The sequence below is a fragment of the Grammomys surdaster genome, unplaced genomic scaffold, assembly GCF_004785775.1.
Source record: "Grammomys surdaster isolate TR1022 unplaced genomic scaffold, NIH_TR_1.0 338, whole genome shotgun sequence".
In the NCBI taxonomy this organism is placed as follows: Eukaryota; Metazoa; Chordata; class Mammalia; order Rodentia; family Muridae; genus Grammomys; species Grammomys surdaster.
The window spans coordinates 744,237-762,783 of NW_021604757.1; the positions used below are offsets into that span (position 1 = coordinate 744,237).

Below are 18,547 nucleotides of genomic sequence, written 5' to 3' on the forward strand. Positions count from 1 at the left end.
TGGAGCACCACCCTCTGCCCAGCTCATTTTGACCCAGTCACCTCCTTAAAGGCTCTCTCTCCATAGTCATATCCCCTAGGGTTATGGGATAGACAGTTCAGCTTGGGCAGGGTCAGGTACAAGCCTGTAATTGTGGGTTAGCGGCTCCATTGGGAAGGACCTCACTGTGACGTCTACCCCAGGTGCTTTTCCTAACACATTCCTGTTACCTCCTAAGGACAAGCAGTAGGAATGGAGAGGGGGAAGGATAATGCTTTACCTGGGAAAATTTACCAGGAAAGAGTAACACTTTAAGGCGCACTTTACTGCACTGTGCAGAAAACACAGACATGCTGCTGCAAAACTCAAGAATGTGAGGAAACTCAGCCTAGCTGTCCTCAGTGTTTTCTAGTGGAGTCAACCTTTTATCACGGTTCCTGATCACAGCAGAGTGACAGATAGGTAGGCAGGAGAACAAATAAGTAATATACCTTTAACAAGACTTGAACCTGTTAAAATCCTATCACAGCTTCCTAAGAGAGCTGGGATTCCAGACATGCACCAACACAGCATGTGGCAACAAATATATATATTCTCTTTCTCTTCTTCCTCTTCCTCCTCCTCCTCTTCTTCCTCTTCCTCTTCCTCCTCCTGTTCCCCCTCCTCCTTTTTCTTGGTGATTGAGATAGGATCTCATTGTGTAGCTCAAGCCAGCCACCAGCCTGGACCTTTTCTAGAGTCTCAGTGTGTAACCTTGCACAAGTTCTTTGCCTTCAGATGTCTCCAGTCTTCCATCTGCTGTTAGATCCCTAGTGAGAGCTGGCTCCTGACAGTGTTAGAATGAGCATAACAATTCCTCAAGAATCAAAGAGAATACTGTGCTTCTGAAACCCCGAGTCTCTGAGTTTTGAAGCCTCTTGGTTGGGGTCGTTCTCAGAAGGGTCTTCCATCATTGCTCCGGAGACTTACAGCAGCCCTTGCCCTCTGCTGGGCTAGATCATAAATGGCCTCATTTGGGAAAAGGAGGCTTCTCTAGAACTTGGACTTTGTAGACTGTAGAATTTTCAGCTGCTGTTTGATCCCTCTAGTGAGCTCAGTGGGAGCCTAGCTCAGCACACACTTCAGTGTTCCTTGGGTTAAATTTTAAGTCCGGGAAAAGCTGGACCAGTAACCCCCATGAACTTGTCAGTGCCTCAATTTTCTCATCATAAAACAGGGGTAATTCCTTGAGCTGTGAGGATTAAATGAATGAGTACAGGTAAAACACTTAAAATGGTGCCTTCTGCATAGCAAGTGCCTCATTAATCGACAGGTGTTTCCTGACCCTCCCCACCCCCATCCCCGTTTCAGTCCCAGCATGCTTCTGAGTGCTGGGCATGAGCCAAAGAGTAAAGCATGCAAACGCCTACACGGCTCTCTGCAGCCTCGCCTGGCCTGCAGCAGTGCCAGTGTTGGGTGAAGATGCTGAAGGAGTGCTGCCAGCCTTGCCCAGAGCAGAGCTAAGTTTGCTTGTCACACTCCACAGGGGTCCACGTGCCTTTGGGACATGGAGTGCTGCTGAGGCTAGAGCTGCTGGTCTGCACTAGGTTTTTCTGTTTTCCTTCTAGTCCTTGTTTACTCCTTTTCTGAATTCTATCTCATGATGTAGCGAGCAGTATGGGGCATTCCATTCCACACTCACCTACCTTTGCCCATGTTCTAGCTCTTTCTCTGCAAACTCGGCTTGTCGTTTCTCTCTGGGAATCAACCGTGTAATCCAAAGTCATGTGAACGTGTAAAGAGCTTGTAAACATATATTGACCCCTGAAAAACACCCTAATTGAAAACGTGTGAACTCACCAAGCGTGCTCCTGGGTACCAGCGGTACTCCTCTGGGTATTACTGTTCAGACTTTCACGCTTGTTTGTGATTTCTAAGGAGGATGTCTGTAGTGTTTTCTCTGAAGGAATTACTGTATATTAATTTGTTTTTATTAGCATATATTTAAAATGCTTTTAGAATTTCACACATGAGTACTGTATTTACATTTACATAAGTTCCTTTCTTTCCTGTCCCCCTCCAGCACCTCCGTGTCCTCCTAACCCCCTCTCAAATTCATGATTTCTTTTTATTTTCTTTAATTATCTCTCCTTCTCCCTTTCCCTCCCTCCTTTCCTCCCCCCTCCCAGTCGTAAACACATACAAACAACATTAAATGAACTATGTAGGCTGAATTTTAATTCTTTAATCACCCCCATAAATGTAATTCCTGAGACTAGAGATAAAAGAGGGACACTTTGCTTCTGAATGGATGACATGTGTCTGTATATGGGCCTTTGGGGATTTCACAGCCAGTTGTGTAAGGGCAGAATTTGACTACTGATCCATGTTCTTCCTTGCCTTCTAACCTCAAGGTGACTCAGAGCTTTGGGTTAAAGAATAAGATCTTGAACTTCTAGAAAATTCAGTGACACACAGGGAAGCTATGTTGTGTATCATATGAGGTTGGGCTGTGCTAATACAGAGATACTTTAGGAATTCTCTGGACTGTGTTAGGGAGACATGGGCTGACAGTAATATAATGTTCACTCTGCACCAGGAACATGGATTCGAAGGGGGGCGGCTCAGAGCTAACTAACAGAAGGGCTAGGGGTGGAGAACCAGAGTTAAAGCAACACGCTTTGGCACCTGAGAGAAAGATGTGGACAAACACAATTCTCAGAAAGGGTGTGAGGGAGAAAGGGGGGATTATTTAATAGACTGTGCAATTCATAACTGTGTTGGTTAAATATTTTTTTCACTATGTGCATGCCAACTTGGTAGACGATTAATAATTTTGAAAGGCAGAATGGTTTGCATCCATTGTTCAGTGGGTCTGGTATAATGCAAACATGAGAACCTGAGTTTGGATCCCCAATACCCAAGTGAAAGTCTTGCGTGCATCTGTATTTCCAGAGCTCAGGGTATGGGCACAGGAGGAAACCCAGGGCTCACTGGCCAGCCGACCTAGCCACAATGACAAGCTGTAGTTTCAGTAAGAAACCATGTCTGAAAAGGTCAGATAGAGAGGTGCCTGAAGAAGACATGCTAAGGTCATGGCCTCGAATGTGCGTATGTGGATGAGTTCTCATGTGCATGTATGTGACATGCACACAAAGAAAGAAACAAGAAAAGAGAAGGGGAGAAAGAGTCAACAGAGCTGCAGCAAATTCCCAGAATGGACTCTAAATTCTAACGTATATGCAGGGTTATAGAAATGCAAGGTAAGAGATCAAATCCTGGGAGGATGGTGAGTTCAAAGCTAGCCTGGCCATCAGAGCAAAGGCTTCATGCATATCAATCAGCTCTGAGGAAGAGAGCAAAGTATTTGGTTAGCAAGGTGTGGTCCCTTGAGTCCTGCCTTCAGCTGTGCCTGCATTTAAAATGGTTCTCAGCTGTTCTCTGGAGCAACAGGGTCTCTTAAAATAGAGTCATTGCCGTGGGGCCCAGGCTGTCCTCTGCTGCTGCTGGGGAAAGTTGGTTGTGGTGTTACCATTAAAATTCTACCTCCTGCTTCTGTTCTGTTTTCTGGAACTTGGGGCTTTGCTCCAGGGGAAATTTGGGGCTCCAGCGTGCAGAAGCTTTGAGAAGGGAGGGAATCCCCTGCCTTAAAAGCATCCAGGCCCTTTCTCAGAAGTCTGCCTGTATGCAGGCCAGGCAGAGTTTGTTTGTACTGTGGACCTGCACCAGTGTCAGTCCCCCTAGAATTTGTGTCTGTTCTCCCCTGAGGTCATGGGACAGAGCAGGTGCTGGGGTTGCAGAGAAGGAAGTGTTGTGTGAATAAGAAGAGCCTCAGGATGCTTTCAAGGGAGGTGTGAACCTCAAAGTGTGGATAGGTTTTTTTTAATTGTTTCTTTTAGAGCAGTTTTAGGTTTATAACAGGGTTGAGTAGAACACAGAGTTCCCTTGTAGCCTATCCTTATCACTAACAGCATCCTTCATTCTAGCATCCCAATTCCAGCAGTCACTCCTCATCCGTACAACTGACTCTGCAAAAGCACCCTCTCAAAGAGTCTGAAGTTTAGCCAGCCCTCAGTCTTGACTCCTCCTCATATGAGTTTAAATAACCATTGCCAAATTATGATCATTACCAAATCACTGAGCTAAAAATCATCTGTCCTCGACCGCTGTGGTGGTGTACACCTTTAATCCCAGTACTGGGGAGGCACAGGCAGGTAGATCTCTGAGTTCTAGTCAGCCTATTCTGCATAGCCAGTTCCAGACCAGCCATGGCTAGCTATACAGTGAGACCCTGTCTCCAATCAATCAATCAATCAATCAATCTTACAGAAAATGTAATAAAAGAGAACTTACCCTTCCCCTCTGAACACCTACCAACTCCCACTAGTGCCTTAACTGGGGGTCATGGTCATGCGCTCCTCCCACTCCATGTTGATGGGCTCACTCTTGTGCAGGCCAGCACACAAGCACTCCTGTGTGCCATAGAGCAGAGCCTCTTCCTTGTCCTGCTTAGTTGGATGTTGGGAGAGAGGCTGACTTATGTTGTTGTTATGTTTTGTTAAATTGTTATTGTTTCATTTCTTTTTCTCACATACATTTATACATTTTATTAAAGTTGCAACTTAAATAAACTAAATTCACTCCCATGAATCTCCATAAGTTTTGACAAATATATAGTGTTGTGTCATCACAACAAAGATGATAGAAAATTTTCACTATCCCCAGAAATTTCCTTTTTCCTGTCAACTAACACACACTACCACCACCACCACCACCACCACCACCACCACCACCACCACCACCACCACCACCCACATCCTTGTTCACAGATTCTGAAAAGCCAGTGACAAATATCAGCACATATATTTGTCTTTCCAGGTCTCATGTGATTATCATAGCATATTTAATGGCAGAACTCAAGTTAGATCTCGTGCAATCTCATACTGTTTCCATTACCTTCGCCAAGTTGATGATGCAGCAGGAGTCTAACCTGTGATTGCTCTCCAGCAGACATGATCCCACCTCACTGATTACATGTCTCCTGGGACTTGCTGTGTTTGACACACTGGCCTCATTTACTCATTGTTGGATGCATGGGGTCTTTGCACTCAGTTTGGACACTGTGGCTTTGTTAATGATACTGTCCTGGTGAGGTATTTAAGAAACATGTTCTGTTTCCTTAATGACCTTCAGAGTTGTCTGACCTGGTGAAAACTTAGTAAGTTAAAGGCAACCTAAATTATGGGAAGCCTGGCTGTGGTTCTGTTTGCCCTTCCCTGAAGGCTTGTTGGCCGGACAGTGATGAGCAGAAATGAGTTGGTGGACAGGAGCAGGTGACTGCGGCCCTTCCGAGTCCTGTCTGGAGGGCAAATAAGAACACACACTACTTAATAGATTCCAAACCCCATATTTTTCTACATGTAGACATCACTGTCTCTGGGGGTGCAGAAACGGCTCAGGTCTTAAGAACACATACTGCTGGCTCTTGCAGAGGACCCAGGTTTGATTATGTCAGGCTGCTCACAAATGCCTCTTATTTCAGGCTCAGGAAGATCTGATGCCCTCTTCTGGTCTACATAGGTACCTGCAATCACATACTCATACCCTCATCCATATACTTAATTTAAAGTAACATCTCTGACATCAAGATTGTGTTGTTATAATTTTAGCTCTGTTATATTTTAATTGAAAATCTTTTTTGCTGTTGATATTATATAAAATTATATTAAAATCAGTGATTTGAGCTGTATTAACACAGGAGTCCTTAAAAACTACTACCAAGCAGACTGAGCAGGACAGGGAATGGGTTGGTAGCTCATCACAAAGTGAAAGCAGGAATGTAAGATTAGTTAACATTTAGTGAGTTGAGCCAGTGTAAACTACTGAATTAACAAAATAAAGGAGGCCCTCATAAGATCGCCTCATAAAGCAGGGAAAATCATTTGAGAAACTTCAGCAGTTCAGACTGAGAGAAGGAAATAGCTTAGTTGTTAAGATCACAGTTGGCTCTTGTAGGAGATTTATGTTCAGTTGCTAGCACACACATGGCAACTCACACACAACCTCTGTAATTCCAGTTCCAGGAGATCCTGAACCATCTTCTGGCTGTCACAGCCACCAAACATACATGTAGTTTGCAGACATGCCTGCAGGAAAAGCACTCACACACTTCCATTTAAAAAATAATTGATATTCCCTTTTGATAAAATCTCAGTCAAAACAGGACACCTCTGCAGTTTGCTAAAAATATGGCTCTTCTTGCCTCACAGTATGTAGCAAAGGCAACAGGGAATTCACCTTCCCTTCCTATACTTTGTCCCTGTCACTTTCAGCATGTTGGCCTTTTCTATTATCATATACCTGCAGTGTCACCTGCAGTCAACCATGTCTGCATTCTAGCCGGGCATGAATGAGAAGCTCAAGGGAGAAAAATGAGAAACCAACTCGGTATAGAATCCTTCTATGTAGGATTACATGCGTAGCAGAAGACATGGGCTAGTGCCACATCACACTGTCAGCCATTGCAGAAATAGAACATCATGGCGACAGCATGTGAAGGAAGAGGCTTTTTACCTCATAGTAGACAAGAAGAAAGTGAGGAAGGGACTGAGGACTCAGAGTAGCTTTCAAAGGCATGCCTCTAGTGAGATGTTTCCTCCAACCAGGCTTTTCCTCTTAGATTTCTAGAACCTTCTGAAATAGAACCCCCAGCTGGGAGCCAACAAGTTTGACACATGAACTTGAAGGGGGCACTTCATGATTCAAACCATAGCATATGTTTTGAGGAGAGCAGCTGTGCTCGGCTTACAGAAGCCCTGGGGGGATGGTTTTTGTAAACCTCAGCTCCTAGAATCTTTTCAACTCCACAGGATAGACACTGTGACCTTCACCTTACAGATTTGGGAAGCAGATAGGTTTAACAGCTGCAAAACACGTCAGCTGCCTGTCACTGTCATTCCCTCCCTCCCTGCACTGGTTCCTATAGAAACCAGTTATTGCTGTTCTTATTGGCATGCATTTCTGAAGAGCAAAAACATTCCTGCTGTTTAATTGATACATAAATGGAAATAGCAAATTCAACTGAATTCCTGTTTGCTTACGATGTTATTTTTATGTGTATGGTGTGCATATACGCATGTTTACATGTGTGTTAGCAAATGTGCTCATGCACCTGTGTGCACATGGGTAGAGGCTAGAAGCTGGCCTCCAGTGTCTATCTCAGTCAGTCAACACATTATTTATTGAGACAGTGTTTTGCTGAATCCAGAATGCCTGATTCTACTCAGTCTTTTTAGCCAGCTCATCCAGGGATCCCATGTCCACCTCCTGAGAGCTGGGATTATAGCTGGGCATCACACCTGCCTGCCTTTTACCTGGGTGCTGGGGCCCTAAATCCAGTCCTTAGGACTGCACAACAACTGCTTTGCCCACTGACTCATCCCCTTGGCCCTGGTTGGGTAGTTTATAGTCTTAAGCTGGTCCAGCCTTGTCCTTCTTAGAGTTCCTTGTGTAAGTGTTGGGAATTTTGCTGATTTTATACTATGAAGTCTCTATGCTTTACTGGCTTAGTGTTATCTGGTTAAATGCCTAATCAAGATCTTATTGATCTGATCTGTTCCTGCATGACTAACTTCCCCCTGTACAGCCACCAGGAGGGTTTACATGGCTGTCAAAGTCTCCCTCATTCAAACTTCGAGGATAGATAGAAAGGTGGCTCATATAGTTTCTTGGAGACGAGGTAACATAGTAGTTCTCTTGGGAAGAGAACATTGTTCACATGACTGAAACTTCCCTGTCTCTGTGGACAGGTAGCTGACAGAGAGGCCTGGTGGGGCTGTAACTTATGCCTTCTGAGCTCTTACCATTAAGGTCCTGCAGAAGCAATTAAGCCTAAGAAACTCACTTATTCTCAGGCTGAGACACTTGAGTTGTGATTATTGGCAGAGCTTACTTCCTCTCTAAGTGAATTGCTGTTTGCGGGCTGGGGGAATGGTTGGAGGCATCTTGAGTTAGAGGCTGTGTTCCATGGCTGGCCTTTAGCCAGCATTCAGGTGCACATGTGCACATGTGCACAGGTAGAGAGACAGAGGCAGACACTTGACGTCTTCCTCTGGCCTCTGCCTGGCACATGCTCTTCCCCTCCCACAGCACATTCACATGCACAGCACGGACACAAAATAGATACACAAATATTTTTTTAAAAAATAAAAGACATAGAAACTATGATGGAGAAAAAGGAAAAAATAACAAAAATTTCCTTCTAAAATGAATCTTAAAATTGACTACATGTCAGAAAGACAAGCACCCAGAGAGAGCCCACTGACAAGTTAAGGATGGAATAAAGGGCTTCATTCCACAATTTTATTTCAGGAAATCTAACAATCTAAACAGGATAAGATCTTCCTTGGAAAATGGTCCTTTTTCACAGCTCACTCATCCAGATTCTCATTGTTCTGTATTGGCAAAATAAAATCAGTAACTTTAAGCCATATGGCCTGACACTCGAGAATGCTAACACAAGAGAATTGCAAGTTTGAGCTGCAGAGTGAGATGCTGTCTCGTGTGCCAGGCACAGGGACACATGCCAGTAATCCTAGCATTTGGGAGGCTGAAACAGGAGGTTTTGGAGTTCAAGGCCAATTTGGGCTGCATCATGAAACATTGTCTTAAATGAAGAAGCAAAAATAAACCTTGACACACACACTCACAAGAAATCTACCCCATTTGTGTTTTTGACGACTTCTTCTAAACCCTTTCAAGGAAGAAAAGTAATGACAAATTTGCATTAAATTCTTCAAGAAATATAAAAAAAGAGAGAGTACTTTTCAGTTCATTTTGTGAGGCCAGCCACACCTGGATTCCAGAACACAATTTAGGTGTTTCAAGTGACACCAAATAAATGATAAAAGAATAAACATCATTTGATGTCATTTGCATGAGATTTAAGAGTGAACACTAGGGAAATCTGCATCACAGGTGCCTTTAAAGGAGTGAGATGCTGGCTAGACATGGCATAGCGTATCTGGGGTGCTGGAATGCTCCCTGCCTTACCAGGGCTGTCCTTAGGAGTTTGTATAGACACGAACTTTCACTTACCTATGCACGCAAGACTTCTAACATACTCTATATATGTGACATCTAATGGGTTTTTGTCCATTTTCATGTATGTAGTATGCATGTGTACATGTATATTTGTGTGTGTGTGAGTGTTTGCATATGTACATATGAAAGCACAAGGCTGAGATGAGGAACCATTCTTCATTGCTTTTCTATTGTACTCTTTGAGGCAGGGTCTCTCAATCAAACCTAGAGCTCACTGATATGACCAGTATTGTTAGCCAGCTTGCTCTGGGGATCTCCTATCTCCAGTTTCCAATCCTGGGATTATGTGTAGGCGCCCATGCCCACCTCACATTTACATATCTTCTGGGAATACAAACTCAGGTCCTCATGCCTATATGGCAAGTGCATTAACCATGGACGGGCTGTCTCCGCCTTGTATATACCTTTTAAAACGACACTAGACATTGCCCTTTCATCATCACAGGCCTCTCTTCTATTATGACAACTCTGTGTACTTCCCTGGTTACCATTCTATTCTGACTGCCATCAATAAAGACACACCTCTGACATAGCTGGTGTGGAGTGGGGAGCACCCTTCACCCCAGAATAAAGGAATCAACTAGCCCTAGACTGGCTGTGACAGAGCATCTGGTCTCCCACATCTCACCAGCTCACCTACATCATGTTGTTTTCTTTGTAGGCACGATGGTTCTGGGAGGCGTACTTCCAGTCCATTAAAGCCATTGCCCTGGCCACCCTGCAGATCATCAATGACAGGATCTATCCATATGCAGCCATCTCCTATGAAGAGTGGAATGACCCTCCTGCTGTGGTAAGTGGGTTCTTGTGCTAGCCATGTGAAACATTGGAATGAAAGAAAGAAATGTGTACAACCCAGGAAGACGGTATTTAAATGCTGCTGTCTCAGATGAACATCAGGGACTCCCAATTTATAAACACTAAATATCTTGAAAGGTCAGCTAAGTCCTGATGTGGTAATACATGGCAACTTCATTCTTTTCTTTAGTCAGTTCTTCCAAACTAAAAGCATAGGAATAGCAGAGCTAACCCATACAGTTAGATGTAACAGACATCTACAGACCATGCCATCCAACAGATAACAGAATACACATTCTCAGCAGCCCTTTGAACCTTCCCTACACAGTCACATTAGGTGTCACTGAGCAAGTAAGCCTTAATAGATGCAAAACACTGAAGCAATTCTACCCTCTTAGACAACAGAATAAAACTAGAAATCAACAAGAGAAACCACAGAGAAGACACAGACACTTGCCAATTGAACAGCATACTCTACTCAACAGTGAGTTATTGAAGAAGTCAGGGAGGCTACTTAACATTCCTACACTCTGATGAAATGGCAGCACAGCCTACCAAGCTTCTGGGAAAGAAGGGAAGCCGGTTACAGAAGTTAGTGTTCAAATTTTAAAAAGGGAATCATGGTCTAGTATGATAGCTCAGCAGTTAAGAGCACTTCTAGAGGCATCAGTGCAATTCTCAGCACCTACATGGTGGCTTTCAACCTTTGTAGCTCCATTCTCAGGGGATCTGACACCCTCTGGCCTCCACAGGTACCAGGGACTAGTAATACACCTAATAATTAGGTGTACACCAGGCACTTATTAATCCACAGACATGCACACAGGCAGAACACCGATACATATAAAGTAAAATTTTAAAAATCAGAGCAAATCTGCACTGTGTACCAGTACACTATATACTGTACCTAAATGCACTATGGCCAGATACCATAAAGATCAGGGTGGACGTTGATTAACTAGAAACTGGAAGAACAACTCACAGAGTTAAGAGCTGGTTCCTTGAACAGATGGACGAGATTGACAAAGCTCTGACAAAACTACCAGAAGAAAGCAGAGTTGCACAGACAAAATTAGAGATGAAGGGGAGTTGTTACAGCAGAAGCCAGTGAACCTGGAGAATCACTAGAGAATGTTGTAGAAACTTTTCAAAAAGCTGAAAAATCTGGAAATAGTGGATATATTCCTAAATATGTATTACTTACTGCAAGTAACTAGTATAAGAATAAAGACAAGTTAAACAGACCTGTAAGAAACAGCACAATTGAAGTAGCAATTGAAAAGTCTTCCCACAAGGAAAAGGCCAGGATTGGGTAGGTTTACTACTGAGTACAAGCAAACCTTTAAGGGAGAGCTCACAGGGAACTTACACTGTGGCGTAAAACTGAAAATGAAGGAACACCACCAACCATTCTGTGAAGCAGTATTATCCTGATACCAAACTAGATAAGCACACAACAAAACCACAGACCAACTTCCATGGTTGGACAAAAAAAAAAAAAAAATTCAACAAAATACTTACAAACCAAATTCAAGAGAACATTAATATCATATATCACAACAAACTTGGTTTCACCCCAGGGATGCAAGGTTAGTTCAACATTCATGTGAACAAACAGATGTTACATACCAGATTAGTAGACTTCAAGACAGAAATCACATGATACTCTCAGTGAATAAGGAAAGGCATTTGACAAACATCAAATGGCTTCATGATAAAAGTTCTGAAGGAAACAAGACTAGAAAGAAGTTACCTCAATATAGTAAAAGCTTTTGAAGGCAAACAGCCAGCCAGCATTATGCCACCCAGGGACACCCTGGGAGTATTTCCCCAAACCCTGAATGAGATGGGTACCCACTCTTCACTCACAGTCACTAGACTAAAGCAGTAAGACAAGACAAAGAAGGAAAAGGGTCACTGTAAGAAACTATCCCCATTTGCTGATACTGTGGTCCTGCTTAAAAAAGTCTGTGGACACACTAGCAAAGTGACAGGGCTCAAAATCAACATACAAAAATGAAAAGCTTTTCTATGTCTCAGTAACTAACTTCCCAAGGAGAAATCAGGAAAAAAATTTCTTTCACGATAGCTTCAGTCAATAAATAAGTGAACAAGTAAACCAGAGGGTACCATAACCAAGGAGGGGAAAGACCTCTGGATTGCAATGAGGATACTGATGGAAGATGATTCTAGTCAAGGGAAATACGTCAGTGCTCATAGACTGAAGCGTTATCTAAAGTAATCCAAAGACCATCTCCACAAAGATTCCACTGACAGGCTCCACACAACTAGAAAAAGACATAAAAAACCTCCTAAAATTCACATGGAAGCACAAAAAAACCCACAGATAGCCAAGAAAATCTTAAACATAAAACCAATGCCAGACCTGTTACATGTAATACTTGATTCAGATCATATCACTGAGCCGTGGTGGGAAAGACAGTGTGGTACTGGCACAAAAACAGACACGCACACTAGTGGGATAGAATAGATGACCACTTGTTTTTTGATAATGGTGTCAAAAAACACACAGTGCATAAAAGACAGGCTCTTCAGCAAGGAGGTGTAGAGAGACATGGGAACAGGGGATTCAAGAGCCTCAAGGGCACTGTAGCAGGAAGAGGAAGCTCTTGAGAAGAAGGAGATGAAGCCTGAGGATGACTGGGTCACACAATATCCATACATAACATAGGTATCAGTACTCTCGATAGATGATGAGAAACCACAGTAGGGTTTTAACAGGGTAAGAATCCCCTTGGGATCACCCTGTGTGACACCAGTGTGGAGGTCTGGTGTGCGTGGCAATGAGACAGCGTTGGAGACAACTTGAGGAGCCCAGGAGACAGCTAGTCCAGGTGGATTGGAGCCATGTCTTGGGAGACTGGTTGTTCTCCCTGGTGCGCAGAGACATAGTTTACTCTGAGGGGCTTTCTCAGGCTGGCTCCGGTCTGCCTTCCTAGTCTCTCTTCTGCTTGCCTTGAGGAGTTCTATATTATGGCCCAAGTTACTTCCTTCCAGCATGCCCACCTATCGATCCTCCCTAGTCCCAGTGTGCCTTTCTTTGCCATCAGCTCCTCTTCCCAGGGACCTACATGTACATCCTTCCTCCACAAGGCCTCACAGACCCCCACACAGGAAGCACGACCTCTGAAAGTGTGGAATCTGTTTCTTTCTGTTGCCTAACACACATGGAAGCATAATTCCCTATGAGGTTTTAAGCAGCTGCAGGACTCCCATGCTAGTATGATAGCCATTATTTTGGTCATCCCCCACATACCACCTGCTTAGAACGTAGGGGAAGTGATAGATGTCCTCTGTAAAGTCTCACGGTACATACATAATGCCTGTGGCCTGCGCTGGTCACATAATTGACAGGTTGTGTAAACAAGTGAGGACGTGGGCTTCACACTGCCGGTAAAGTCCCATGGGAGCCACTGAGCCCCCTCAGTGTGGAACCTAACTCCCGAACTAGCATATGGTGCAGGTTTGAACTGAAGATTCTCACGTGTGCTGGTCTGTAGAATGTAGGCAAGTGCTCCCAGTGTACTTGGGAAGACGTCTGGGAATTAAGGATTTCACCCTGTGTGTTTATCTAGCGCTCTAAGAATAAATAATTGGCGTTTCAGTTCTCTTTTTCCAAGTATAGACTAAGGGAAAAATGTGAAAGTGTGGTTTTAGAATGGGTATGCTTGGAGTTTAAGACAGAACGGGTGCAAGTGAAGAATCAGAACTTGGTAAAGAACGTGAGAACAAAAGGCATAAATCTAGGTGCACATCCAGAAATGTGTTTGATATTTTTTGTTCGGTTCTTTCTTAAATACCTGTTCAGGACACTTTGGTGTTCATCACCTCTGTAGTCAGGCAGGTGACGAGATTCCTGATTTACAGCCCAGGGCTGCTCACTCGTGCGTCTTCCGTGGAAGCAGTAGGCGGGAGGCGCATAGCAATGATTCATGTGTAGTTGACTTCTCCCTCCCCTCAAGAATATTTAGCTGACTCTAGATGAGATTACTCTGAGCCTGGCCTGCAGGGGAGTCTCTCCTCTAGATTCCAGCAAATTTACAATGTCAGACACCCAGGGTGGGAGTAGGTGTGGATAGTGGTCAGTAAATCAAGGATGCTCTGGGATGCTCAAAGGTGTGCTGCTGGCCTCCCGCCTGATCTGTGCATGCTCAGACAGGGGAATGAGAGGTGAAAGCTGTATTTTGGATAGATACAGCTGTCTCCATTCAATACAGAAATGACTGTGGTTGTGGGTGACAGACAGTGAAGGGTGGCCTCCTGGGGTGTTCATCACCAGGTGCCTCACTGTTCTAATCAATAGGGTGAGGCCAGTTGCACTGTGTTCCACTCTCAGGGCCAGCGAAGGTTTGCTGCAGAGAGCCCTGAGCACTACTTAGAAGTCACATGCCTGCCTTGGTTAGAGACTATGCTTGGGAAAGGACTCCTCACTGAGTTCAAGCTTGTTAAGAGGCAAATAGGGATGGAGAAAGAGAGAGTTCAGACAGTAAAGTGAGGACCAGGGTACAATCCCTGTGAAAAAGCCAGGTGTGGTGGCACACACCTGTAATCCCAGAGCTGGAGGTGGATCCATGGCCTCTACACAAATGTGTGTGCATGTATACTCCACCACAAGTGAATATTTCCTGGTGTTATTACTGATTAAAACTTGAAAAAAATATGTCTAACCAAAAAATACGTCTAACACACACACACACACACACACACACTTACACACTTACACACAGGCACATCAAAAGTTGTTTTTATAAAGAAAGAATACAGAGGGGTGGGGGCTTGGAGAGATGGCTTAGCATTTAAGAGTACTGGCTATTCTAGAGGTCCTGAGTTCAATTCCTAACACCTACATGTGACACCATCTATAACTGTAGCCCCATGGGATCTGATGCCTTCTACTAGTGTACAGATATACATACAGACCAAGCATCCATATACATAAAATAAAAGAATGTATGTTTTTATCCTGAATTTTCTTAGCTCATTCCACGACTTCCTGTATCTTTTACCCTTTCTATTTGTCTACCCACTGATCTGTTTCTGTCATTGCACTTGCCAGCCAAGTGTTATCATCTCCCTAAATCCCTGCTTCCTGCCTTGCTATCCCTGCAACCATTTCTGGGCCGGCCAGGCAGCCGGGCTTTTCCCCAGACACCATTCTGGATGTCTGGTCTCAGATATGTAAGATGCAGGAGGACATAGATGGAGACAGACAGAGACAGAGTATTATGTTGCATTTGGATTTCTAGCATTTTCTAACAAAACTGAATTGTCTCAGTAACATTCTTTTAAAACATCAAAAGTAATGTCCTCTTAAAATTGTGAATTTCTTCATTCTTTGTCTATAATGTGATTTTTATTCCATCTTATCAGTATTGTGAATTATTCACTCATTAGATATATTTTTTTCAAGTTTTAATCAGCAGTAACACTAGGAAAGATTGCTTTCTCTTTTCCTTTCTGCATTTACTATGTCAGATATGCTGGCTAGTTTTATGTCAAATTGAAGACAACTAGAACCATTTTAGAAAAGAAAATGCCTCACTTTGGCCTATAGGCAAGCCTATTACATTTTCTTGATTATTGATTGATATGAGAGAGTGTAGCTCACCATGGGCGGTGTATCCCCTAGGCTGGTGGTCCTGGGTGCAGGCTGAGCAAGCCATGAAGAGCAAGCCAGTAGGCAGCATTCTTTCATGGCCTCTGCCTTAGTTCCTGCCTTCAGTTCTTTTTCTGACTTCTCTTCATGATGGACTACAACTATAAGCTGAAATGAACCTTTTCTTCTCTAAGTTGTTTTTGATCATGATGTTTTATCACAGCAATAGATACCCCAAGTAAGACATTAGACCTGGAACACAGAAGAAAAGTAGGCATTCTCATCACCGCTACTGATAAAAATTAGTGAAGAATTTGGAGAGGCTGTTTAAAGTGTGTAACTGTGTAAGGGAAAGATGGAAAAACAAAAGCTTGTTCCAGTGAAGGCAGCTAGAGGGATGACTCACCTGCAGATCAACCAGGATTATCTAAGTATGAGGACTTCCTGTCAGCCTCTGTCCAAACCTGGAGTTTGGATATAGAAAGTGCTAGGGACTGTCCACACTCTGAGATGTTCCATGAAAGCTCCTGGCTGGTAGGTGCCAGCCATGGGTTCAGTTGGGCAAATGTGGGGTACTTGAATACAGAGTCCTGTCCATCTACCCCAAGATCCAGCTTGGCTAGAGTGGGTACATAGGACTCCCATTTCTAGCAGGCCTTACGTCTAATGTATGATGATGCTGACCCAAGGACATGTTCTGATGTGCAGTTTGACTTACCCTCCAAATGCTAGTTCATTGACCGGAGGAGGCGTGTCTCTCCTCACCTCGACCCTCCATTTGACCTTCAGGGTTTAGATTAGAAACTATCCTGAGGCTGTTCATGCTATGTCTGTCACTGCTTCGCCTACAGCTGAAAGCTGCATATACTGAGCTGTCCAGATGGCTGTTGCACACAGTGGCTGTGGTTGTTCTGGAAAGATCACATCACCCTGGTGATGCTGCCCTGCACAAGTTATCAGGCATGCACACAGATCCTTGGCCTTCAGGAGCCATGGCCAGGCTCCCTCCAGGTCTGCCTCATCAATCCCAGAACGTAGTTTTAAGAGTCTCCAAAGTAATACTTGAAATTTTCTCATAACCAGGTCATTATAGTTGTAGTTTAGAAAAAATGGCCACATTGCTCTGGCCAGAGTCTGACACTTGATTTTTATCCCAGTCCACTCTCTTCTCTCTCTGCGATATTTATTTATTTTATCACTTAAAAATTAGTGCTGTGGCGCCGGGCAGTGGTGGCGCACGCCTTTAATCCCAGCACTTGGGAGGCAGAGGCAGGTGGATTTCTGAGTTTGAGGCCAGCCTGGTCTACAGAGTGAGTTCCAGGACAGCCAGGACTATACAGAGAAACCCTGTCTCGAAAAAAAAAAAATTAGTGCTGTGTCACACAGGCATTTAAGTAGTCACATAAAAGTTGGAGCCTGTTCCCCAGGCAGCTGCTTTCAGCTCTTCCCACTCCCCTCTGCTTGTCTTCCTGCTCCCTCACAAAATGCTTATAGTGGAATTTTAAAGTTTCTCACTAAGAGACATCTTTTCCACTTCATCCAGATTAGTGTTTCCCCCACCCCCACGCCCGTTCTCTGCTTTCCCTGTGTTTGTTGTGTGTATTTGACCAGCGCTGACGTGTCATCACCTTTCATTAAAATGCTGTTGACCTTGTGTGTAATTGGGGCTATGAATAATACTTAAGATCCACTGTTTTCCAGGGAGTTGATAGATTATTTTTTCCATTTACTTTGTTTGGTTCTATTGCAAATGTCTCTCACTAACCACTCTAGTTAAGACAGTAAAATGGACAGCTCAGGTAAAGGCCAAGCTTCTTTCCTTGGCTTCCGAGCCCTGTCTCCGGCAGTACGATGAGTCCTCTTTGGGTCTCTGTATAGCTGTTATCCTGATCCTCTCCTTTCTGGATTTGTCTTTCCTCTCTGCTTTGTGCTGTTTCCTGTTCCAGGCCCTAGCATCTTTCTTTTTCTGGTTTCTTCCTTCTAAAGAGCTGCCTAAGAGCACACGGAGAGGGGGCTCACGCTCAGTCACCTTGGGTGTCTGGAAATGCACTTACTTTCCACGTGGTGAGTGCTTGGACTCAGAACTGTGGTGGAGGCAGATTTACTCAGAACTTTGAAATTGTTGCTCTGTTGTCTCCCAGTCCTTCCATGTCATCTCAGAATGAGAAACATTTTAGTTCTTGGCTTTTAATGTTAACTTTACCCCACTCTTGGCAACTTCTGTGTTCTAAAAATTTTAGGATAATGTACCCTCATGAGTGTTTTTGCTGACAGTGCTGATCTGAGCTCTTTCAAGCTGGAAGTTCATGACTTTCAATGCAGAGGTGTTTTCTTCTTGAATATCATTTGTTATTTTCTTCTTCTGTCCTCTCGTTTTTCCCTGCAACATCTGTCACCTGGGTGGTGAATGTGTGGCTTAGCTCTGCTGCTTTCCTTTCCAGACCTGATATTTCTGTTCTCATTTCTGTGACGTTTTCTTCCTTTATATTTTAACTTTTCTTTTGATTAAAAACCAACAATTTTTTTAAATTTCAAACTAATCTTTCATATCAGTTCTTATTTTAAGGATACATTATTTTCTATCTCTGAAAATATTGTTAGTGATTGTATTTATTTCTTCTTTTTACTTCTTTTCTAATTTTTTATTTGCCCTTTTGTAGTGAAGCTTTCTTTAAGCCCCTGGTCAGTGTTGGCATCAGCTCTTGTGGATGGGACATGGAGCTGATTGGAAGGTCTGGGCTTGGATGACCTTTGGCAGTGATGGGCTACACTTAGTAAGGAAGGTGGGGACCCAGGCATTTGTCCAAATGATGATGGTGTTAATGGTTATTTCTCTCAGACTGGTTTCTTCCTCTGGGGAATTGTGCCCCAGGGTGAGAGTCAGAGAACAGATGAGTAAGTGTGGGCCTCAAGCATTTGAAAGCTGAAAGGGAGATGGTCCTTACCCTTCATTTTATAGATGGTACCTTGCCCTGTGTATTAGTCAGGGGTCTCTAGAGTCATCGAACTTAGGGAATAAATCTCTCTGTCTCTCTCTCTCTCTCTCTCTCTCTCTCTCTCTCTCTCTCTCTC

General features: G+C 43.7%; 1 protein-coding gene across 4 annotated transcripts in view; it reads left to right on the plus strand.

The window, feature by feature from the left end:
- Ext2 (exostosin glycosyltransferase 2) overlaps positions 1-18,547 on the plus strand; it is a 124,808-nt gene that overhangs the window by 51,684 nt on the left and 54,577 nt on the right. For all 4 annotated transcript variants that reach the window (XM_028778510.1, XM_028778511.1, XM_028778512.1 and 1 more), the window contains one exon: positions 9,722-9,853. In XM_028778510.1, the coding sequence (XP_028634343.1) occupies positions 9,722-9,853 (132 nt within the window). The remainder of the gene's footprint in view (positions 1-9,721; positions 9,854-18,547) is intronic.